This window comes from Saimiri boliviensis, chromosome 10 (genome assembly GCF_048565385.1).
Source record: "Saimiri boliviensis isolate mSaiBol1 chromosome 10, mSaiBol1.pri, whole genome shotgun sequence".
Classification (NCBI taxonomy): Eukaryota; Metazoa; Chordata; class Mammalia; order Primates; family Cebidae; genus Saimiri; species Saimiri boliviensis.
Window position 1 is genome coordinate 50,998,887 of NC_133458.1, and position 24,054 is coordinate 51,022,940.

Here is a 24,054-nt window from a genome sequence, read left to right on the forward strand (position 1 = left end):
GCCTCCCAAAGTGCTGGGATGACAGGCGTGAGCCATCGTGTCTGGTGTTGTTATCCCAAGAGTAGAGAACGTAGCCCGCTCTGTGCCACAGAAAATTGAATGTAGCTATTGTTGAGTTGTAATGTGAGGTTCTGCAGAAAATTCAGAGCTCGAACTACAGCACTGCAGAAATATTTTTTGCTTCAGTACGATTTGCTGCTTTATTTTGAGTAAAATTGTGCCCCTGTGTGCTTTTATGCAAATGTTATTTTTCTCTGTATAGTTTATATTAGTTTATTAACCTGTAATCAAAATTAAAAATTTTTTTTCCTCACAGTTTTGCTCATTTGGGAGTCGCCTCATGGGACGAGGGTACTATGTATTTGATAGAAGATGGGATCGTTTTCGATTCGCACTAAACTCCATGGTAGAAAAACACCTGAATTCACAGATGTGGAAGTAAGTGAGCAGCTTTTGTGCAATATGTAAGATCTGAGCTGCCCCACAGTTACCTGAAACCTAACTTTCTGTATAAACGTCAATGGTTAACTTTTTATAGAACAAAATCATTCTGAAATCAGGATGCTTGATTAATTCTTAACTGCCAGCTCTTCTTAATGGTTTGCCTGAAGGTTTTGAGAAACACGAATGATGTGTTACATGCTTTGTCTTTTGTGGAGACCATTTTTGTGTTGGTAATCTAAATGAGAAGGATATTAGATATTGTTTGTTTACCTGTGTTAAAGGGCCTTTTCATTGCTCCTAGAGAATCTAAGGATATTAGCAACATGCTTCTGGCTGAATGCGGTGGTTCATGCCTATAATCCCAGCGCTTTGGGAGTCCGAGGCAAGAGGATCGCTTGAGGCCAGGAGTTCAAGACCAGCCTTGGCAACATTGCAAGACCTCATCTCTACAAAAAATAATTTTTAAAAATTAGCTGGGTGTGGTGACAAACACTTATGATCCTAGCTACTTGGAAGGCCTGGGGTGGGAGGATAGCTTCAGCCCAAGAGTTCAAGGTCACAGCTATGGTTGTACCACTGCACTCAGCCTGGCAACAGAGCAAGACCCTCTCTCTTAAAAAAAGAAAAAAAGGCCAGGCGTGGTGGCTCACGCCTGTCATCCCAGTACTTTGGGAGACTGAGGCAGGCGGATCACCTGAGGTTGGGAGTTCAAGACCAGCCTGGCTAACATTGTCAAACACCGTCTCTACTAAAAATACAAAACGTAGCTGGTGGTGCACACCTGTAATCCCAGCTACTCAGGAGACTGAGGCAGGAGAATCTCTTGAACCCAGGAGGAGGAGTTTGAGCACTCCACCCTGGGTGACAGAGCAAGACTCTGTTAAAAAAAAAAGAAAAAAAGAAACTAAAGATTTCATAATGATGTGGGCCACTTTCTAATAGTTTGCTGTCCTGTGAAAGCATCTGTACACCTGCCAACAGGGCAGATCCTGAGCAATGCTATGAGGTTGGTTAAGCTTGTCTTTGGCCCTTCCTGTCTCCCTAGGACCCCCCACCTCACTTATACTTCTCTACCCTGAACTCTAACTTACGTTCCCTTTCTCTTAAGTTCCCTTATTATCCACCTCCCACTGTACTTACATCTTAGTAAGGGATTCATAAACAGGGAAGAAGCCTTCATCTGAAAGAATGCTATTGGGAAGAAATAATAGGCCTAGACCCTCTCAAACCACAGCACGTAGGTGGCTACCATTTTGGCCACTTGACAATGTAAGGGCGGCCCACTGGGTATCCCTACCCCCTACTCCTACAATGATGACCTCTGAGTATATCATCCTCCATTGGCGTCATGGATCGTGTAAAACGGGGCCTAGATAGTCCAGGAAGGACAAAAACTGAGCCCCCCACCCCACCTGCCCCCTGAGGCCCAGCAGAGGCAAAGAAGGCATTCATAAGAAATGGGAGGGAACAGAAGTCAAAATTTACCCCTCTCCCAGGTTTCCTCCTCTCCCCCAGGCAGCTACGACACCTCAGGCCCCTTTCTGGAAGCCTAAAGAACTTCCAGACCTGAACTTACAGGAGAAGTGAGCCCCATTTGTATCTGCATTGAGCTCTTATGCCAGACTTAGGACTAAATATTAGTATTTACTATAAGGTAGGTAAGGGCCACAAGAGAAGCTTATCATTTCTTCCCATTTAAGTGACTGCCCAGTGTGTCTAAAGGGCACCCTTTATGTTTACATGTGTCCATTCCAAACAACAACAGATTGGTGCTGCACGTGAGGTGACCATGCTCTCAGTTACTTGGTGATTGAGCCTCTGCGCTTGTTCCCCAAGACGGCAGCCAGCCCTGGTGATCCTCGAAGCTCTTTGCTCCCTGTGTTGTGGAAGTATCAATCCCGGACACGTGGAAGGAATGTGTTGATCTGTATTTCATTCCCTGCTGTCCTGTCAGCTCAAGCTCCATATTCCTTTCCTCCTCAGGCACAGAAGCCCGAGCCACAGGGCATCAGGTCCCTCCCCCCTGTTCAGGACTTGCCTAACCAATCTGCTGTCACTGAGCAACATTGGGGCTGCCTGGGTGTCAACTCTGGAGAGCGTAGCACCCCGCTACCCTCTCAACCTCGCTGCCCAAACCCCAGGCCCAGGCGGGCCCGAACCTGCAGGGATGGCAGCCGATGGGGGCATGGAAGACATTAGGAAGAAAAGGAACGGCCAAGACTCTTTTTTCTTTAACAAGCATTTAACTCTGCATCAGGAGCCGCCAACACAGTATTCTCTTTCAGCCAGGTCAGCATCTGGACCTCCACGCCACCTGGCAGGGGAGGATGGGCACTGTCAGTAATTTATTCGCATCTGTGGGCTTTAGTATGGGACTTCCCTGGACCAGGGTGCAAAGCTTAAGCCAGAGCACAGCCCAGCAAAGCTGAAATCGCCTGCCGTTTGGCACCTAGAAAAACACATAAACTGTTTAGCCTTGGACGGGGAGGGACTCCTGGGGACAGGGAGCTGCCACATGCCCCTTGCCCTGTTTCCCCCACCCTGTCCCCCCTCCCACCCCTGCTATCCACATGTGATTAGTGAGGCAAGAAAAGGTTAGAAAGTGTGCCCCAAAAGAGCTGCCATCCCAGTCCTGAGTGCCAGCTAGGTGAGATTTAGGACTCAGCTCTGCTAGTCAGCATGAGTTGAAGCGTAAATTTTTACTATTTAATTGGAAAATTATAAACTGAGACATTAAAAATGGATTCCATTCAGAGTCATTGATTGGGATCCTCTCTAAATGAGCCATCTGGTATTTGTAAATAACTTTTTATTACAAGTAACTGCCAAACCTCTGCCCACATGTATTTCTATCTATACTTCAGTGGGTAAGCAAACTTGAAGTCAAGGAAAGATGGAGTGGGTTGCTTATAGTACCACAGAAGGCAACAAAAGCAGCAGGAAAGTTGGGAGGCGCCTCCCCCTCTAGGAAACGTTCCCCACCCCTGTTAGGAAGGGATTGTGCGGTGCCATACAGTTCTAGGGACGTGTGTAGACATTTCCAGTCTGATCATATGGGAGTCCTTGCCCAGCATGCAGAGTCCCTAACGATCGGGTATGGTGCTGCTGAGAATCCACCTGCTCACCCATCCACCTGCCCATTCATCCATCCATTCATTCACTCATTCATTGCAACAAGTATTTGTGGGGCACCTTGCTGAGTGCCAGCAGATCTCTTACCTTCTTTAGGCTTGAGAGAAAGTAAATTCTCAACACCATCGTGGCCACTGTGAGTTTGGCAAATTTTTCTCTTATATTTGATCCCTTTGGTCTGACATTTTCAAGGACAAGGATTCCTCTGGATTCCACCCTAAAGATAGATATGCCACAGGCTCCACCGAAGTGCAGACCAAAAGCAGAATCTTCAGAGAGAGGAATGCTAGGAGAAACGTTTATCTCTCAGCAGTTCCTCTTTCCAGAGTTCCCTGGCACCTGGTCCTGATGCTACAGCTGGGAGAGTGGCCTCCAAAGAAGAGAAAGGGCGGTGTGAGGCCCTGTCTGGCATGTGTTCTAGCCCACTGGGTCACAGGCTCTGGGCCTGCTCACCTTCATGTGCTGCTTTCAAAGAAGGAAAGCTAGTTCCTAATTGCCAGTGAGCCCCAGCTACGGTGAAAATGATTTCCCAGGGAGACCGGGAGAAGCAGCAAGGTGAGAAACAGGGAAGGACCAGCTTGAGCACATTTACCTGGCTCCCAGGGGCCTTGTGCCTTCCTGCAAATTCTTGTCCCTGTGGCCGCCGTGCCTCCTCCGGGTCTCCAGAGTAGCAGCAGCAGCAGCAGCAGCGCCCCAGGCTGTGGAATGAAAGGAGGAGTCACTCCCAGCGCAAGGGAGTTAGCAAGGGAGGTCCCAAGAGTAAGCCACAGCGTAGTGCTGGCCTCGGCTCCTGAGAGTTTGCTCTGAGGCACCCCCCCCACCAACCCAAGCTCCAAAAAGACCAGAGAAGGAAACAGTGGGTTTCCCCTCCCCTCCTGTCTTTCTCCTCCTCCTGACATCCTACATTTATCTTCGGAACAATCTAGAAATCCCTGATCCCCTTCTCTGGACACATCAGGGTCCCACACTCACCTTTTCCTAACACAGGACAGGAGGACCTTCTGAAGGTCAGCAGCCTCACCCCTGACGGCTCCTGTGAGCGAGAGCTAAGGTAGGGTGGGCCGAATAGGAAAAAGCAAAGCTAGTTTGGGAATGGGCAACTTGTCATCTCACCATTCCCAAACCCCTAACCCTTCACACCCAGCCACCAGGAGCCGGCAGCCACAAGTCAGTATGGAAATGGCTCTCTGCTGAGGGAACCAGAGGCAAAGGCAGGAGGATGCTGGCCCTGGAGATGACCTTTCTCCAACTGCCTCCAGCCCAGAGCAGGGTGGGGAAGCTCTGAGAGTCCCTGGGCAGAAGCTGGAGTGGGTGGAGCGGGGAAGCTCCGGCCCCTGTGTCCAGGTAGCAAAGTCCTATCCTCACATGTCTTAGATGCCACCAGGACCTATATGTGAGATGATCACTTCTCATTAAAAACCACCTTCATCACTGCCAAGAAAAAAAGAGGGGGGTGGGTTGAGAGAGGAGAATACTGGGGAAATTTCTATTCTAAATAACATTGACCTTTTATTCATGAACCAAAATCAGGCCTTCTCCAGTAGCCAAGCCTGGGGAAAAGGATCTGAAAGGCTGAGCGTGATGCAAATTAGGTTGCTGGATGTTGCAATGGGGGGGGGGGTGCCATAAGGAGGGGCCATGCTTCAGAGTCTCCCATCTTTCAAGGCTTCATTCTCCATAGTCTGGTTCTGCCGGGGTGTCCTGTGTAGCCCTGATGCTCAAGCGTCATCGAGCCTCCCGAGCAGTGCCAACCCCACGTCTCACTGACTGTCTTTCACTCTTCTCTCGTGTTTAGGAAGATCCCTCCTGCGGCAGATAGCCCCCTGCCCTCGCCGGCAGCCCACATCACCACCCCCGTTCCAGCATCCGTTTTGCAGCCTTTCAGCAACCCCAGTGCTGTGTATCTTCCTTCAGCTCCCATCAGCTCGAGGCTCACCTCTTCTTACATAATGACATCAGCCATGCTCTCAAACGCAGCTTTCGTGACATCGCCGGACCCGAGCGCCCTCATGTCCCACACCACAGCTTTCCCTCATGTGGCCGCAACCCTCAGCATCATGGACTCAACCTTCAAGGCCCCATCCGCCGTGTCCCCGATACCAGCCGTCATCCCTTCCCCATCCCACAAGCCATCCAAAACCAAAACCAGCAAATCCTCAAAAGTCAAAGACCTGTCCGCCCGTAGCGACGAGTCTCCAAGTAACAAAAAGAGGAAGCCGCAGTCTTCGCCTTCCTCCTCCTCCTCCTCCTCCTCCTCCTCCTCCTCCTCCTCCTTGCAGACATCCCTCTCGTCTCCACTGTCAGGGCCTCACAAAAAGAACTGTGTTTTGAATGCCAGTTCTGCTTTGAACTCCTATCAGGCGGCCTCTCCCTATAACAGTCTGTCTGTGCACAACTCAAACAATGGGGTGAGCCCACTCAGTGCCAAACTGGAGCCCTCAGGACGGACCTCGCTGCCCGGCGGCCCCGCGGACATAGTGAGACAGGTGGGCGCGGTGGGAGGCAGCAGTGACTCCTGTCCCCTCTCTGTGCCCTCCCTTGCGCTCCACGCGGGGGACCTCTCTCTGGCCTCACACAATGCTGTGTCTTCTCTGCCCCTCTCTTTTGACAAATCAGAAGGAAAAAAGCGTAAGAACTCAAGTTCTAGTAGCAAAGCCTGTAAAATCACTAAAATGCCTGGTATGAATAGCGTTCACAAAAAGAACCCGCCCAGCCTTCTCGCACCGGTGCCCGATCCCGTTAACAGCACCTCCTCTCGGCAGGTAAGGGACCTCCTGGCACCGCCTTCACCGGCTCTGGGGGGCAGGGGGAGCTGGGCAGCGCCCCTGCTTAGCCGGGCGGCTCCGACAGGTAACGCAAGCTTGACTCCTTCCCTCGTTCTCCCTGAGGGCAGTTTTCACCCTCTGCTTTGAGAGCACTTTCTGAACAAGTTCTTGATACCACGCTCACTATGTGCTAGGCGCTGTTCTCAGCACTTTACAGATATTACCTCACCGAGTCCTCATGACACCCCAGTGCAGTGGGTGCAGTTAGCACTGTACAGATGAGGAAACCGGGGCATAGAGAGATTCTGAGTTCCCCGCTCCACATTGGTCAGATTTATGTTTTGAGGTTCTGAGGACGTTGTCATTAAAGAGTTCTGTTGCTAAGAAGCTTGATCTGATCTGTTGGAACTCCTCAGGAAGAGCTTGAGGCCCAGGCAGGTTAGATGACCCGGGGTCCCACCTGGGAGTGGAAGCACCTGTGCCCAGCTCCCAGGTGACTATCCTTCCCACTTTTCTAGGCTGCCTCGACCCCCACGTCCTCCTCACAGAACTCATTCCTTCCTGAAGGAAAACTGCAACTCTCACCAGCTGGCAGAGAAGTGTTCAATGCCGCAGTACAAATAGGAGTGTGTATGGTGAGGAAGCTGAGAGAGTGTGGCGAGGTCTGAGAAGAACACATGTTACTTTCCCCTGAGCTTTGCTCTCATCCCTGAGTCTAGTCCTTCCGCTCCGGCTGGGGAGGCTACTCAGGAAGGCCCACCACCACCACCACCCCAGCCCAGCCTCTGGGGCCGGTCGGGCAGAGATGAGGGAGCGGACGTCGGGAGGGGCCCGGCCTGGGATTCTCTGCAGAGCCAGGTCTGGCCAGAGGACCAGCCAACCTGCCCCAGAGCCTAGACCCATCAGGGCAGTGTGTCCAGAGACCATTATACAGAATCAGGGGAACCAGACCCCAAGCCCGGCCCCATCTAGGGTTGAGGACTTTGGAGCAATGGGAGGCAGTTGTTAAAAGATGTTTTAATGTTTTATGTCACCGCTTATGAGACTTGTTATAACCTCATGAAGAGCACAGCCTGAGGGGGATTCACAAATCACAAACACATGAGAAACAGCAAGTTTGGAACCCAAGGGCCAGACAAGCTGCAAACCAAGGCCAAGGTGAGAGGAGGGGGAGACGTAGGTCCCCTCGCTCGAGCAGAGGGCACTGTTCTGACTCCCCATGGCCAGGGGTATGGGGGAGGGGGCGCGGCGCCCACCCAGGGCTCTCCCTGGAGGCTAAACTCCCTGGAGGCGAACTTGCTGCTCCTCACCCTGGAGGCTAAGCCACTGCCAGGACCCAGGACGGAGGGGAGAGCCAGGGTACGTCTCAAGCTTAAACATGTACCCGACTCCGCCGGTGGGGCTTGTGAACATGCATATTCTCAGTCAGCAGGCCTGGGCAGGGGCCTAGGAGTCCGCATTTCTAGCAGCCACCCAGACCACAGCTTGAACAGCAAGGCCGTGGTATCTCACTCATTTTAGATACGGTCCTAGCAGCTAGCACGGAGGTGATGGGCTCTGTTCCAAGCACTTCAGGTGCCTACGATTACTTGCTGTTACTCCTCTTTTACAGATGAGTGAAGCAAGCCAAGGTACAGTTAAGCAAGGCGCCCAAGCCACACAGCAAGGCAAGAGCAGGGCTGGGATTGAAACCCAGGCATTTTGGCTCTGGAGTCCGGGCTCTTGGGCTCCATGCGATTCACAGAGTGCTCTGTGTTGAGTAGATGTGGCTCTGGTGATTCTTTGGTCTGAAAGACTATAGGAAATGCTTCGTAAATGCTGAGGCAGCCAGAAGCGGTGGTGAAAGGAGCTGCCAGGTGCTCCGCAGGAGGGAATTTTTAAAAAACTGATGCATTTAACAGCTGCCTTGGTCTGGTCAGCATTGGTTCTCTAATGCAGGTGAAACCTCCGTGCTTGTCACCAGGGCATTAAGAAAAGGCTTTATCGGCCAGACATTGTGGCTCACGCCTATAATCCCAGCACTTTGGGAAGCTGAGGTGGGCAAATCACAAGGTTAGGAGTTCAAGACCAGCCTAGCCAATATGGTGAAACCCCGTCTGTACTAAAATTACAAAAATTAGCTGGGTGTAGTGGTACACACCTGCAGTCCCAGCTACTTGGGAAGCTGAGGTAAGAGAATCGCTTGAACTCAGGAGGCGGAGGCTGCAGTGACCCAAGATTGTGCTACTGCACTCCAGCCTGGGTGACAGAGCAAGACTCCATCTCAAAAAAAAGAAAAGAAAAGCCTTTATCACCAGTGACTTCCAAGTGTTAGGGAAAGTCAAAGGCCCTTGGGATCTGTGTTAATTCTGCTAGGAGAGCGGGGTGGAGGGTGAGATCACGGGTTTACTTTGGATTTCTCAATTTCATGAGAAATCCAAAGTAAACCCATGCTTTGGGAACAAGTTGAGGATCCATTTAATTGCATCTGGTTCGTATAAGGCCAGAAGTTGCCACAGGGCTGTTAAACTGAACAAAAATCAAGACTTTGAATGTGGCCAGGTGCGGTGGCTCATGCCTGTCATCCAGCACTTTGGGAGGCTGAGGTGGGTGGAATACCGGAGGTCAGGAGTTGGAGAGCAGCCTGGCCAACATGGCGAGGCATGTCTCTACTAAAAATACAAAAATTAGCCATGTAGGGTGGTGCACGCCTGTAATCCCAGCTACTCGGGAGGCTGAGGCATGAGAATCACTTGAACCCCAGAGGCAGAGGTTGCAGTGAGCTGAGATCGCGCCACTGCACTCCAGCCTGGGCAACAGAGCAAGACTCTGTCTCGAAAAAAATGATAGTAATGTAAGGCAAACGTCTTTACATAAAGGCAAGTTGATAGGATGAAAGTACAAGCTGCCTTTGCAGACCAGACAGGAACGGGTTAGTGCCTGGCATCAGCTTCCCCAAGGACCGGGCTCCCCATGTGCAGGACAGTCAGAGGAAAGGGAAGAGCACAGTGGCCACACCCACAGTCACAGCGTTCCTGCCGTCCCCTCCATATGAAGGAGAAGCCCAGTGCCATCGTGCTATTTTTCTAAAGAACAGTGGAGTGTGTGTCACATCTCCTATCCAGAAAAACCCACCCAGCAAAAGATCCAGGTGTTTTCATCTGCAGTCGGGCTGAGGGAGTCTGGGCTGGAAACCAGACGGGTTTGGGACTGAGGGTCAGAGGTGGATGAGCTGTGTGACCCTTTGGCCACAGGTAGAAAAGCCCAGCCTCTGCTGAGTGAAGTGCTCCCAGGAGGGGCCGGGCTTCTCCCCAGATGCCTTTGCCCTCGTCCCTCCCCCTTGCGGTCTGGCCAGCTAGGGAGCAGTATGAAGAGTTCCCCACCGTTCCACTTTTCCTCTGGGAAGGAAAGGGCATCTCGAGGCACCCTCTGCAGCATTTTCATTTTCTCTGCCTCTTACGATGGAAACATCAGTTCCGAGCCAGCGTGAGGGAATGAAGCATGCATTGTGCAGCCCTTCTTTCCCCTGGCAACATGTGGCATCGGCGGGCCCTCCCCAGGCTGGCTCGAGTCTCTGAGTGGGGGCTTCACTGGTGTCTTTCAGGTTGGGAAAAATAGCAGCCTAGCTTTGTCACAATCCAGTCCTTCAAGTATATCCAGCCCAGGACACAGCCGACAGGTAAGTTACTGGGGTGCAAAAATCCATGTGGTCATCAGCAGAGCAGAGAGAGTTTGGGCACTGGGGTCAGACCCTGATTCAAACCTCATCTCCAGTTAAGAGCATGGCTACCTAGCTTCCAAACCTAGGCCTTCTAGTTATTAGCTGTGTGCCCTTGGGCAATTTACTTAACTTCTCTGTGCTTCCATTTCCTCCATCTATAAAGTGGGAATCGTACTGGCCCCTACCTTCTTTGGCTTTTGTGAGCATCAGCCTATTTATGTAAAGCCTCTAGAAAATGCCTGGCACACAGTAAACCCACAAGTGTTAGCTATTATTATTGCCACCTGTATGAGCTTAGGCACATGACTTCTCTGAGTCTCAGTCTTTTCATTCATTAAAAGGCAAAATTGATGCCTCCCTCCTAAGTCTATTAGAAAATTAAAGGGACTTGCCAGCCATGCATGGTGCCTCATACCTATAATCCCAGCACTTTGGGAGGCCAAGGTGGGAGGATGGATTGAGCCCAGTGGTTTGAGACTAGTCTAAGCAACATGGCAAGACGCTGTCTCTACAAAAATTTTCAATAGCCAAGCGTAGTGGCACGTGCCTGTAGTCTCAGCTATTCAGGAGGTTGAAGCAGGAGAATCGCCTAAGTCTGGGAGGCTGAGGCTGCAGTGAGTTGTGTTCACGCCCTGCCCTCCAGCCTGGGCAACAAAGCGAGATCCTACTTCCAACAACAACAAAAAAAAAGAGGAGTAGGGGCCTTGCCCCTGGTGTCTGTCCATCGGCATTCTCTCAAAAGCCTCTGGCAAGCTGCAGCCACCACTCCGGAAGCAGTTTCATGGCAGCAGTACTCAGGGTAGGCTTAGTAGTTTTTATAAACGAGGTATAAGGGTAGCAGATGTGTACACCTGAGACAAACACTGCTCTCAGTGGAGTGTGTGTATATATGTGTCCTGCGAGGACCAAGAAGGATTGGGAGGTGGGGTTCTGCCTCTTCTACATGACTGGGAAATGTTGTACGTGTGCGCGTGCCTCTGTGTATAACTGTTGTTATGTTGCCTTAGGTGTGTCGCGTGTTTGTAGACAGCAAATGGCAAATTAGCGATGTGTTTGTCTGGGTTTTGCCCTTTGGCATTTTCCCACAAATCCTGGGTAGAGTTTGGGTGAAGATGATGAGGAAATAGTTTCTGTTTCCCCGGGCCGGGATATCGTTTTGTATCTCCTCGCCATTTTGAGCCCTTTCTGTGCCAGAGCACTGGGTGGGAAGGCACGTTCCCGCTCAGGCCTTCAGCCTCGGTTGATGGGGCGTCTTGTAGAGGTTGCAGTGTGTACATACAGACTGCAGCTCACCCTCACCGAGCACGGCCTGCCTGTGCCCATAGGTCCGGGTACACCTGCCGGGAACCCAGTGTGCTGGCAGTCAGCCCCGACAGATATCATAATGGCCACCACTCGTTCAGCGTAGCACATAGCCTGCAGAGAGGGGGCTATGTGGTGTGTCCTTCGCACACACTACACACATTCACACCTTTTCACAACCCTGTGAGGGACAGGATGGTTACAGATGCAGGTGGCTACACTGAGAAGCTAAGTAACTTGAACGCAAAATCTCTCTCTCCAAAGCCGCTATGTTCAACCCAACACTAGACTCCTTAGATAATTCGTTGCGTCATCTGTAGGTTATGTAGAAAGAGGTGAACTAATGGAGAACAAAAAGAAAGGCATCAGTTATTCTGATGTCCCATGAATGTCCGCGGGAACCGTCCCTGTGTTTTTCCTCCACGGTGAGGACCTCTGTGACTGCCTTCCACGCAGGGATCCATCACCTCATTTGCTATTCCAGCTGCCCTTTGCCGGATAGGGAGGTGGAATATGATCCTCTCTATTATAGATGAAAAAACTGAGGCTCCATCCTTGAGTTCTCATGGGTAATCTCAACTGTATGGTTTTGAAACAATGTTTCTTTTCTTTCCTAGAAGAACACAAACAGAATGGGCAGGATAAGGACTCTTCCGTAACAAGACTATGAAGCCACTTACTTCCACACCAATTCCAGGCCACCTAATCCCACCGCAGGAGGCTATGAGGAGGGAGGGAGTGGGCTGGGGGGAGAGTCTGTTTTCTGTGCACTCCCTGTGCCTCTGGCCTTTCTTCTTCTTTTTTAACTGACCAATTTTTAGTTTGGAAGAAAAAGAAAAAGGCAAAAGAACGTGAATTTGAGATTTACAGAAAACGGTTCCAGTGTTTTGTGTCTGTCGTCTTTCCTTTCATTTGCCATGTTTTTACATTCTTCCAAATTTGGGGTCACTCCCCTAGCTCCTGATGCTGCTACTGGACCATCCTTTTGCTCCAGCGTGAGAGCAGACGTGATGGAATGTTGGTTCCAGGTCGGCAGGCTCTAAAGCTCTCGAACTCGGCACAGACAGAGCCCTTTTCCTTCCCATCCTCTCCTCCCGATCCCTTCCGTCCCCACATCTGCCACTCTGTGGGTCCTTACTGGCCTTTGGGTCTCACAAGATCTCCTCAGGACGGCATACAGGGTGAGGGGGCTTTGCTGGGGAGGAGCTGAGAGTGGAGAGCTGGAGGGTGGGTGGAGTTCCCTCATCCGGTTTCCATAGCTCGCCAGGGCTGGAGCCAAACGCGGCAGGCAAGATGGAGAACAGTGGCCATTTAATGATGTGGTTTACCTAATACCGCTGTCCAGCTGTGCAGCTCAGACAGGATAAACCAGTCAGGGACAGGGGCCACAACAGGTCTGAAAAGGTGGCAGCAAGCAGAGCATGGTGGGCAGGGGATGATCCCTAAAAAACAACATTCTGGGGACTGTGGTGGTTTGAGCGGGTCAGGAATCTGTAGAATCCCTTCCAGGGAGCAGTGTGCCAGTGCCCAAAGCAAGGTGAGCCAGGAGGGAGACATCCCAGGAAAAAAGGTCATGAGAACCCAGAAAGCCACTCCATGAGGAGGCACAGTGACCACAGGCTTAAAGGTTCTCGGGCTGCCTTCCCGGGCTAGGAAGAGCCCTCCAGGGAGAGAGAGCTTCTACACAAGGGCGTGTGTCAAACCTTTTGTGATAATAAATAAGATCATTACCCATCCCCATGGCCTGGGCCACGGGGACCTGGTGAGACACCTTTGGGTCCGCTTGTGCTGTTTTAGAGACAGCCATCCTCAAGAAGGGATGGTAAGGACAGCCATTGCTCTGTGAAGACAGCCATTTGGAAGAGCCACCCTGGGGCCCAGCAGCTATAGAACTATTCACACTGGAATTTTGAAAGAAACAGCAATACCGTAAGCTCTAGTAGGGAATCATAATCAGGAAAGGAATTCACAACGTAAAATAGGTGTTCTGTGCTGTTAATCGTGTAACTTTGCATACAATATATGGCAGACGTACTGGGAGGTTTTGCTTCATCCTTAAATCAGCAATGAATGCTAATTTCACAGCTGGGCAAAACCCTCATCCCCACCCAGAAGTTTTCCTTTTCTTTCCCCGTTCCCCCAACCCAAAGATCAGACTACTGTTAAAGCTTCACCACACAATTGGAATTGCAAAGACGGGAGGTAGATGGAGTGATTTGCATCAAATGGAATTGCACTGACAGTGTTTCTTATAGGATTACTGAATTTTTTCATGTGTCATGTTTGTTTAAAAAATCAGGAGTTGATATTAAGTACTAGGATATTAAGTTCAGATGATTTCGTTTTTGTTTCTACAGTGTTAAAAGTGCACTTATATGCTGGTTTATTTACATCTTGGGAAAAGAGACTGCAAATTGAAGGGACGATTGTTACTTTTTCTTTTTTAAAAAAAAAAAGGTTAAGGCAGATTTTAAGACTTATAAATGTTTAAGAAATTATAAACAAGGTTAGACCCTTTGAAAAAAAGTTGAGAAGATATTCTTAAATTTTTATAGTGTTAATTTTGTAATAATTTATGTTTTACTATATTACAGAGCTAACTGACCAGAATAGTTTCAGAAACAATATGAAACTTAGGAAAGTTTAAGCAATGTTTATATTTTTAAAATGTTCTTTGAATTATGTTTTTATTGTACATTTCTTCAGACTGAAAAGTATGTACATATCTTTGTTATTTTTGCACAATTTTGTCTTGTTCGGTTTCAGAAGTCTGTTGTTTTTTATAATTTATTTTGAGTTGTAAAACTTGCAGGAGTCAAAACAAAACAAAACAATCTCTGCAACAAAATAACCCTCTGATTTATAAACTCTTATAGTCAAAGAGGGAAAACAAAGGTTGAGAGATTAAGTGGCTGCTTCTGAGAAATAATGTCTCAGGACTAATGGAGCAATTCAATAGGTTTAGACATCGTAGCTCTCTACATCTTGAATTGGAAGCTGGAATAAAGAGCCCCACCCCCACCCCCACCCCCACCTTCATCGAATGCTGCTTACTTTGTCAAAAGACTGGCTGTGACCAACATGAGGACATTTCTGGAAAACTGGGCAAAAAGGGAAAGCCCACGATATTTCTTCCTTTGCAATCAACCACAGGTTTACTTTCTAACGATGTATTAAAAACTTGCAGCTTGAAAAATGGAATGCAAATAAAAGGTTCTCTTTGGGTTTGTCTTAATGGAGTTAAACTGGAGCAGCCTACAAAGCATTTTTTAGGGTGATGTCCTCTGGGTCGTTCTGTTCTGCACACCCACTCAGTCTTCTCTCCCAGCCCCTTGACTGCACACACCCCTCTTTGCCTGAAGATCTCCTGACTTGTCGCCAGCCATAGAGGCTCGAAAGCTCTGGTTGTTAAGCATAAACACAATGCATAGACCTGTCAGCCATAAAAAAAAAAAAAAAAAAAAGAAAAGAAAAGAAAAAAGGAAAAGAAAAAAAGCGACACGGATAACTTGTATGCCTTCTTTTGTATCAATGTACCAATTGTAAATAATGCTGATCAACCTTTGTAGAGAATAGTTTATACAGCATATTCTATTATTGCTGATTCTCAGTGAACTCTTGTTTTAAAAAGAAAAAAAGAAATTTTCTATTTACACCTTCTATTTTGCTATGCTGTCAGCCCATGGCACTTTAACAAAACTCTGTGGGTTTTACGTAGCTGGTCAGTCATGGGGTATATTAAATAACTGTTGTTGCACAGACAAGAATTTGCACCTGCTCATTTGTCCTTTCCTACTACCGATTTTAGAACCTTTTCCAGAAGAATTTTGAAGAAAGCATGTCCAATCATTCTAAACAAACGCCACACTTGTGGAGTGGGTTTCTTTTCTACAATCCATATTTTGTAACACTAAGTATTTTCCTTCTTCGTCCCGCACCTTTATGTATTAGCACTATCGGATAGAGTTCATTCCATGCCTGTGATATTGTAAGCAGAATAAATGTCTAAGGTAGGTGTAAATAGTAAATTCTAGGGCTTACAGTTTTAAAAGGAAAGAACAAACATGTATTCCTCCACCAGGCCTGGAAATATTCTCCAGTGAGCGATTGTATTTTTTTGTTGTTGTTTTGCTTTTTTTTTTTTTTTTTTTTTTTTTTTGGTAACATGGCTTTGTAAATAAAATAATTTATATGTTTGTAAAACAACGTCTTCGGGTTTTCATAAAATTTAAATTTTTGGCATTTCGTTTTTCTTTGCGGGGGGGGTGAAGTTCTTCTCACCGGAGGAGGCTTCCTGCTAGAACAACACGTGAGTCGGGACAAATGAGAAGAGAAGATGCTGGGCTCGTTCAGTGCGTATTTAGGGAGTGCCCTTTCTGTGCCGACCCCTGAACCAGGCGCTCTGTGCTCGGGAATGAGAAACAGGATCCCAGCTGCTTTCTGGAAGCAACCCACTGAGGGGGAAAGCAACTAAATCCACACATGATCAGATGTGTAATGACAGATTGTGGCAAACGCTATGGTGGAAGGAACTGAATCCTGCGAGAGAGAAAGTAACGGGAGACATTTAACATGGAGAGGGGGCGGCTGTCAGAAGTTCTCTTGGAAGAAGTGATCTGACGGCAGAGATCACTTCTTGGAGCCTAAAGAGCATCCCCTGTGGACAGAGCAGGGCCAGAGAGATGGACAGAGGGCAGGGACAAGGCCACGAAAGACCTTTAGGGAGTTTTGAGTTTTGTGACAGATTCAGTGGGAATCCTTGGAAGGGCTTTAAGGAGGGCCACGGTACTGTGATCTGTTAAAAGGACCCTCTGGCCACTGTGGTGAATCCATGGGAAGCGATTACAAGAGACTAGGTGAGGAAAACATCAGTGTGATCGAAGGATGGTGACACTGGGTGTAAAGAGAAGTGTGTGCCGGCCTGGGCAATAATGAGAGGCCCTGTCTCTTAAAAAAAAAAAAAAAAAAAAAAACCATGATGGTGCGTACCTGTGATGCCAGCTATTTGGAGGCTCAGGTGGGAGGATCACTTGAGCCCAGGAGGTAGGTGGTGTTACCAGTGGAAGGTATCCAAGTTACTGGTGGCAAATCCATACGGATTTGTAGCAACCTCAGTTGTTGCCTCTTCAGAATAAAGAATTTGACTGGGTCATAAGGCAGAAGAAGAGATCGACGCAAGTTTAAGAGCAGGAGTGAAAGTTTATTAAAAAGCTTTAGAGGCCGGTCACAGTGGCTCATGCCTGTAATCCCGACATTTCAGGAGGCCAAGGCCGGTGGATCACCTGAGGTCAGGAGCTTGAGATCAGCCGGCCAACGTGGTGCAACCCTGTCTCTACTAAAAATACAAAAATGAGCTGGGTGTGGTGGCGCATGCTCGTAATCCCAGCTACCTGGGAGGCGGAGGCGGAGGCAGAATAGCTTGAATTCAGGAGGCAGAGGTTGCAGTAAGCGGAGATCATGTTTCTTTCACTCCAGCCTGGGCGACAGAGCGAGTCCATCTCAAAAAAAAGAAGGAAAGAAAGAAAGAAAAAGAAAAGCTTTAGAGCAGTAAGGAAAGGAAAGGAAAGAAGGAAAGTGTAACTTGGAAGAGGAGCAGGCGGGCAACTTGAGAAACCAAATATGCAGCTTGACCTCTTGAGTTGGGGGTTTGATCCGTCGGGCTACTTCCAGGATCTTGCCTTACTTCTCCCCACTCCTGAGATCTTATTGGGAAGTTGTTGATGCTTTCAGGTGTTTTCTTTTTTTTTTTTTTTTTTTTTTTTTTGAGACAGAGTTTCGCTCCTGTTACCCAGGCTGGAGTGCAATGGCGCGATCTCGGCTCACCGCAACCTCCGCCTCCTGGGTTCAGGCAATTCTCCTGCCTCAGCCTCCTGAGTAGCTGGGATTACAGGCACGTGCCACCATGCCCAGCTAGTTTTTTGTATTTTTAGTAGAGACGGGGTTTCACCATGTTGACCAGGATGGTCTCGATCTCTCGACCTCGTGATCCACCCGCCTCGGCCTCCCAAAGTGCTGGGATTACAGGCTTGAGCCACCGTGCCCGGCGCTTTCAGGTGTTTTCTATCTAGTACAAGACTGCCTTTGCCTGGCACCAGCTGCGACCAATTGTTACTTAAGGGAAACAGTTAACAACTGCCTGACCATCACCTGAGGGCCAGACAACACTCCTCGTGTCGGGGAGGGGGCGGCGGAGGGGAGCAAGCTGGAGAGCTCTTTCCTGCCCTGCTCCTGCCTAACTAGCTACCCACTGTAACAAAGGGTGCAATGAGCCATGATCACACCGCTACAGCCTCAACTTCCTAGACTGAGTCTCACTCTGTCCCCCAGGCTGCAGTGCAGTGGCACGATCCCAGCTCACTGCAACCTCCGCCTCCCAGGTTCAAGTGATCCTCCTGCTCAGCCTCCCAAATAGCTGGGATTACAGGTGCGTGCCACCATGCCCGGCTAATTTTGTATTTTAATAGAGACGGGGCTTTGCTATGTTGGTCAGGCTGGTCTCAAACTCCCGACCTCTGGTGATCCGCCCACCTTGGCCTCCCAAAGTGCTGGGATTCCAAGCGTGAGCCACTATGCTTGGCCACAAAGTTTTTAATAGAAATTTTGTTTCTTGAGAAGGGTTAAAAATAATAAAAGAAATTTTGTTTTGCATGCGTGTTTGCTCATAAACATCTCAGCTTCTGTGTCAAAAAGGTACACATGGCTGCAGCTATTAGCAGCTCTTAAGTTGGAGGCATCAGTTTGGGAATCTTGAGTGCAAACAGTCCCTGACTTACCATAGTTTGACTTAACAGTTTTCTGACTTTACAATGGGATTATCAGCCTGTAACCCCATCATAAGCTAGGGAGCACCTGTACATGGATGTTATTTATTGTTGTGATTACCTGAGTGAATGTAAAGGGAGAAGAAAAGAGAGGTTGGATAGAGGCAGAAAGTTGGCAGGGAACCCTAAAATGAAGCCCTCACAAATAGAAGAATGAGCCCAGCGAAAATAGTTCCCTGGAAGCAAGGACTGTACATGTATCCAGGGAAGGAGCAGTCAGCTGAACCAAATGCTGCTGCAAAGTGGAAGACAGAGATGGCAGCGTGTCTGGGGCTTTGCAACGCGGCGGTCATTGGCGAATTGTTAGTTTCCTAGGGCTATCATGACAAATGACCACAATGTGCTGGTTTAAAGCAACATACGTTTATTCTCCCACGGTTCTGGAGATCAGAAGTCCAAAATCAAAGTGTCCACAGTCTGCATTCCCTCCCAAGCCTCTAGCAGAGAATCCTTCCTGGCCTCTTCCAGCTTCTAGTGACTGCCAGCAACCCTTGGCTTCCCAGATTAGAGGTACATCCCTCAAATTGGCTTCCATCTTCACACGGGCTTCTTCCCTGTTTCTCCTGCGTCTTCAATCTCCCACTGCCTTTCTTTCACCAGGACGCCTGCTGTTGAAACTAAGGCCCACCCTAAAGCCTGGATGATCTCATCCGGAGATGCCTAACATCAGGAAATTCTGTTTTTCCAAGTTAAGGGCACACTGGCAGGTTTTAGGGGTTAGGACATATCTGTTGGGGGTCACTATTCAACACACAACAGTGGCCTCAGCAAAGCGGGTGTGACAGAGTAGGGGTTGGCATGAAGGGCGGATGGTGGGCAAAGCCAGATGGGAGAGGTTTGGAGGGTGTGTGAGAGCTAAGCCAGGGAATTCACCGTGCAGACAAATCCTAAGGAGCTTAGACAGCACAAGGGAGCCTTTGGATGTTGTGTTTTTTTGTTTTGTGTTTCACGGGAGGAGACACCAGATTATAATCCATATGCTGGTAAGACTGAGATAAATAGGAGAGGGAGAGGTTAAGAAAGCAAGAGAAGGGGGATGGTATGGTTAGGCTTTGTATCCTCACGCAAATCTCATCTTGATTTGTAATCTGCAGAATCTTCAGAATCCCCACGTGTTAGGAGAAAGACCAGGTGGAGGTAATTGAATCATTGGGGCAGTTTCCCCCACGTTGTTCTTGTGATAGTGAGTTCTCACGAGATCTAATGGTTTTACAAGGGGCTCTTCCCCCTTCGCGCTGCAGTTTTCCTTCTTGTTGCTTTCTGAGGAGGGCGTTTTGCTTCCCCTTCGCTTTCCACCACGCTTGTGAGTTTCCTGACGCCTTCTCAGCCATGCTGAACTGTGAGTCAATTAAACCTCTTTCTTTTATAAATTACCTAGACTCAAGTAGTTCTTTATAGCAGTATGAAAATAGAGTCGTACAGGGTAATTTAAAAGAGAGATATTTGACTAAACGTCCAAAAAAAAGGAAGTCCTTGAGACGGCGGGTGGGAGATACTGGCCTTTGTAGAAAGAGGGACAGCTCAAAGGTAATGGGGAGGAAGTTGGCTTACAGATGGATTGTTAGGAAGACGAGGGAATGCCCAGCTGATGGCTTCCATTTTCTCAGCGACCATGAAGCAAGGTGAATGAGAACATGGGAGAAGTTTGAGAAGAGTAAAGAAAGAATTAAGGGCCAGGCTTGGGCTTAGTGGTTTACACTGTAATCCTAGCACTTTGGGAGGCCAAGGCGGGTGGATGGCTTGAGTCCAAGAGTTAAAAACAGCAACATGGTGAAATCCTGTCTTTATTTAAAAAAAAAAAAAAAAATTAGCTACAGAGGGCGGCGGGTGCCTATAGTCCCAGCAGGAGGATTCTTTGAGTCCAAGAGTTCAAGGCAGCAGTGAGCTATGATCGTGCCGCTACACTCCAGCCTGGGTGACAGAGTGAGACCCTGTCTCAAAAAAAAATAAAAGAAGTAGTTAAAGAACTAAACTACAAGATAGTGCTGAGAGCGCATTTGAGATTCGTAATCTAAGATCCTGACATGGAGAAGATAATCGTGGAGAGTGGCTGGAGTCCCCTAAGAGCAGAGCAAGGCCACTCATGCCAGAGCTGTCAGGCAAACTAAGGCAGATTTTTTTTTTTTTTTTTTCATTTTGCCTCAGTCCCTAGTGAATTTTTTCACTGTAGTGCAGAATAGAAAACCAGAGGAAGCAGACAAAGCTTGACACAGAGGCACATTGAATACATGTTTGTAAAACGGTATTGCCCAGCGTCATGGACAGCAGTGTGGCACTTGCTGCACCCAGGACTTCTTTTGCCCACTGCTTTGCTGAGAGCCTTGTCTCTGGCTGGCGGTCCCTCACTGTGCACTGGCCTGGGTAACATCAAGCTCCATTGTGAAAGGGGCTGTCCCATTGTTTTTTCTAAAGCCAGGATTCTGCAAAGCCTCCTTCAAAACTACTCATAGGCCTGAAAAAAACACAGGAAACTGGAAGTGATCTTAACTGTAGAACCCTCTTCTACAGGTGAGGAGACTTAAGAGAGCTTATTTTTGTTTTTGTGGAGGCTTTTCTTTTTGAGACAGTGTCTCACTCTGTTGCCCAGGCTGGTACAATCAGGGCTCACTGCAACCTGACCTCCCAAGCTCAACTTATTCTCCAGCCTCAGCTCCCCCAATAGCTGGGACCACAGATGCATGCCACAACACCCAGCTAATCTTTTGTATTTTTAGTACAGATGGAGTTTCACCATGTTGCCTAGCCTGGTCTCAAACTCCTGTAATGGAGCAATCCACCCTTCTTGGCCTCACAAAGGGCTGGGATTATAGGTAAAAGCCACCATGCTCCATGCTCAGCCAAGACTGTGATAGTTTAAATGAGGTACTGAGCCCTCACAGCTGGCTGTTGGTCAAGGCTGATTGTTTTTGCAACCCAGTGTTCTTTCCATTTTACTTCATTTCCTCCTGTAGAAAGAAACTCTACCAGCAGGGTGTGGTGGCTCACACTTGTAATCCCAGCATTTTAGGAGGTCGAGGTGGGTGGATCACCTGAGGTCAGGAGTTAGAAACCAGCCTGGCCAACATGGTAAAACCCAGTCTTTGCTAAAAACACATAAAGTAGCTAGGTTTTGGTGGCATAGGCCTGTAATCCTAGCTACTCTGGAGGCTGAGGCAGGAGAATCGCTTGAATCTGGGAGGTGGAGGTTGCAGTGAGCCAGGATGGTGCCACTGTACTCCAGCCTGGGTGACAAAGCAAGACTCTTTCTCAAAAGAAAAAAAATCTACCCACAGACTGTTCTTCCTATGCCACTGTGGGTATTTCCATATATGTGTTTTAAAATTCAATGTGTCAGCCAGGCACAGTGGCTCTTGCCTATAATCCCAGCACTTTCTGGGGCCAAGATGGGTGGATCACCTGAGGTCAGGAATTCAAGACCAGCCTGGCCAACATGGTGAAAGGAGTCTCTTCTAAAAACACAAAAACTAGCAGGGCGTAATGGTGGGCACCTGTAATCCCAGCCTCTTGGGAGGCTGAGGCAGGAGAATCACTAGAATTCAGGAGGCAGAAGTTGCAGTGAGCTGAGATTGTACCACTGCACTCCAGCCTACTGGGTGACAGTGGGAGACTCTGTCTCAAAAAAAAAAAGTGTCCTCTAGTTGGTTTACTTCACTTTCTGTAATTTATTTTACTATTTTTCTTCTTTTCAGTTTTTTCCATTAGGCAAGAATTACTTGCCTAATGGTTTATTTCTTGCTTTCTGATCTCACTGGGGCTATTCGAGAGCAGCAGGTTTTAAGTACCCATGTTTCTGAGCAAAGTTCCCAGGAATGTATTTTAATAAGTTTATTTTCTATTCATCACATCTTCATAAGCCATTCAACTAGAAAAGTAAATGAAAGAGATGCAAAGAAAGCTGAATGCCTCGAAAACCAAATCAATCCTATTCAAGCCTGAATCATTGCAGAATCACTGTGGGAAGCTTGCCAACAGCTTGGAGGTACTGCATTTATTGAGACAATTCAAAACTGGAATCTGATCTAAGGTCATTAACTTTGGGAAGGTTCTCCATTTTTAAAATGGTGGCACTTTTCTGGGTTTCCCCTTTAGCCATCAAATACTTTAGTAAATTTGTAAAGCAAACAGCATCATCACAAAAGTGTTTGCTTCCTCTGCAACCTGAACAAGTACTGAGAAAGCTGCTATTAAAATAGGAGTTTGAGCCAGGGGTGGTGGCTCATGCCTCTAATCCTAGCACTTTGGGAGGCCAAGGCGGGTGGATCACGAGGTCAGGAGTTCGAGACCAGCCTGGGCAACATGGTAAACTATTGTGTCTACTAAAAATACAAAATTAGCCGAGTGTGGTGGTACACACCTGTAGTCCCAGCTACCCAGGAGGCAGAGGCAAGAAAATTGCTTGTACCTGGGAGGCGGAGGTTACAGTGAGCCAAATTCGTGCCACTGCATTCCAGCCTGGGTGACAGAGCAAGACCCTATCTCAAAAATAAATAAATTCCAGCACTTTGGGAGGCTGAGGCGGGTGGATCATGAGGTAAAGAGATCGAGACCATCCTGGTCAACACGGTGAAACCCCGTCACTACTAAAAATACAAAAAATTAGCTGGGCATGGTGGTGCATGCCTGTAATCCCAGCTACTCAGGAGGCTGAGGCAGGAGAATTGCCTGAACCCAGGAGGCGGAGGTTGCGGTGAGCCGAGATCGCGCCATTGCACTCCAGCCTGGGTAGCAAGAGTGAAACTCCGTCTCAAAAATAAATAAATTAATTAATTAATTAATTAATTAATTAAAATAAAGACAAATAGGAGCTTCTTCAACATGGGCAACATGGCAAAACCCTGTCTCTACCAGAAATACAAAAATTTGCCAGACTTAGTGGGAGGCTGTCGTCGTCCCAGCTACATAGGAAGCTGAGGTGGTAGGTTGGCTCAAGCCTGGTGGCACATGTTCAGTCAGCTGAGGTCTTGCTACCACACTCCAGCCTGAGCAACAAAGAGAGATGAGAGAGATCCTGTCTCAAAAAAAGTAGCCAGGCACGATGGCTCACGCCTGTAATTCCAGCACTTCGGGAGGCCGAGGTGGGTGAATCATTTGAGGTCAAGAGTTTGAGATCACCCTGGCCAACATGGTGAAACCCCATGTTTACTAAAAATACAAAAATTAGCCAGGCATGATGGCACATGCCTGTAGTCCCAGCTACTTGGGAGGCTGAGGCATTAGAATCGCTTGAACTCAGGAAAGCAGAGAGTGCAGTGAGCTGAGATCGTGCCACTGCACTCCAGCCTGGGTGACAGAGCAAGACTCCATCTCAAAAAAAACAACAAAACAAAACAAAACCACACACAGTAAATAGGAACTACTAAAGTCTGTATTAGGATTTTCATTCTCTCTCAACCCACTTCACTTACTGATTTCATAGCCAAACTTATCTTTAATCCCCTTTGTACCCCCCAAAAAAAATCTCTTCCATGTTCCGGAACAATCTAAACATGACTTGCAAGCTGAGGGAGGAGGGTAACGATTCTTGCTTATTACTGGAATCGGGCAAAGCAGAGCGGCAGGGAAGAGAAGAGTGTGGGGAAGGAAAATCTCAGGGATCCTGGGGCTTTTCTTTGGGAAAGAATAGAGGCAGGTTTTGGTTTTCAATTTGTACGTATCTTTTTGTTCTTTGCAACTCAATACACTGGGGACATTTTGACATGGACTAGATATTCCATGGGAAGAGCAACTGACTCTGCTGTAGGACAGATTCAGAGAGGGCGCCTCCAAGTCCCTGCTCACCAGCACTGGGAGGCTGTTCCTGCCAGGCCCATGCTGAGCCCAGCACCATTCAACGTTTTAATTAATGAATTGGCATTCAAAGTAACCTTGGTAAATTAAAGCCATGAATACA

The 24,054-nt window shown here is 48.2% G+C and overlaps 1 protein-coding gene across 12 annotated transcripts in view; it reads left to right on the top strand.

Annotated features, from left to right (window-relative positions):
- The window catches only part of ATXN7L1 (ataxin 7 like 1), a 274,608-nt gene extending 257,120 nt beyond the window's left edge, over positions 1 to 17,488 (top strand). For 2 of the 12 annotated variants that reach the window (XM_010344377.3, XM_010344433.3), the window contains 5 exons: positions 317 to 438; positions 2,428 to 2,733; positions 5,372 to 6,338; positions 9,925 to 17,073; positions 17,397 to 17,488. In XM_010344377.3, coding sequence (XP_010342679.1) covers positions 317 to 438; positions 2,428 to 2,733; positions 5,372 to 6,338; positions 9,925 to 10,098 — 1,569 coding nt within the window. In that variant the 3' untranslated portion in view covers positions 10,099 to 17,073; positions 17,397 to 17,488. Of the gene's footprint in view, positions 1 to 316; positions 439 to 2,427; positions 2,734 to 5,371; positions 17,074 to 17,396 lie in introns of those variants that run through there. The other 10 variants (XM_010344400.3, XM_010344406.3, XM_010344428.3 and 7 more) reach the window with 10 other exon arrangements.
- The last annotated feature ends 6,566 nt before the right edge of the window (positions 17,489 to 24,054 follow it).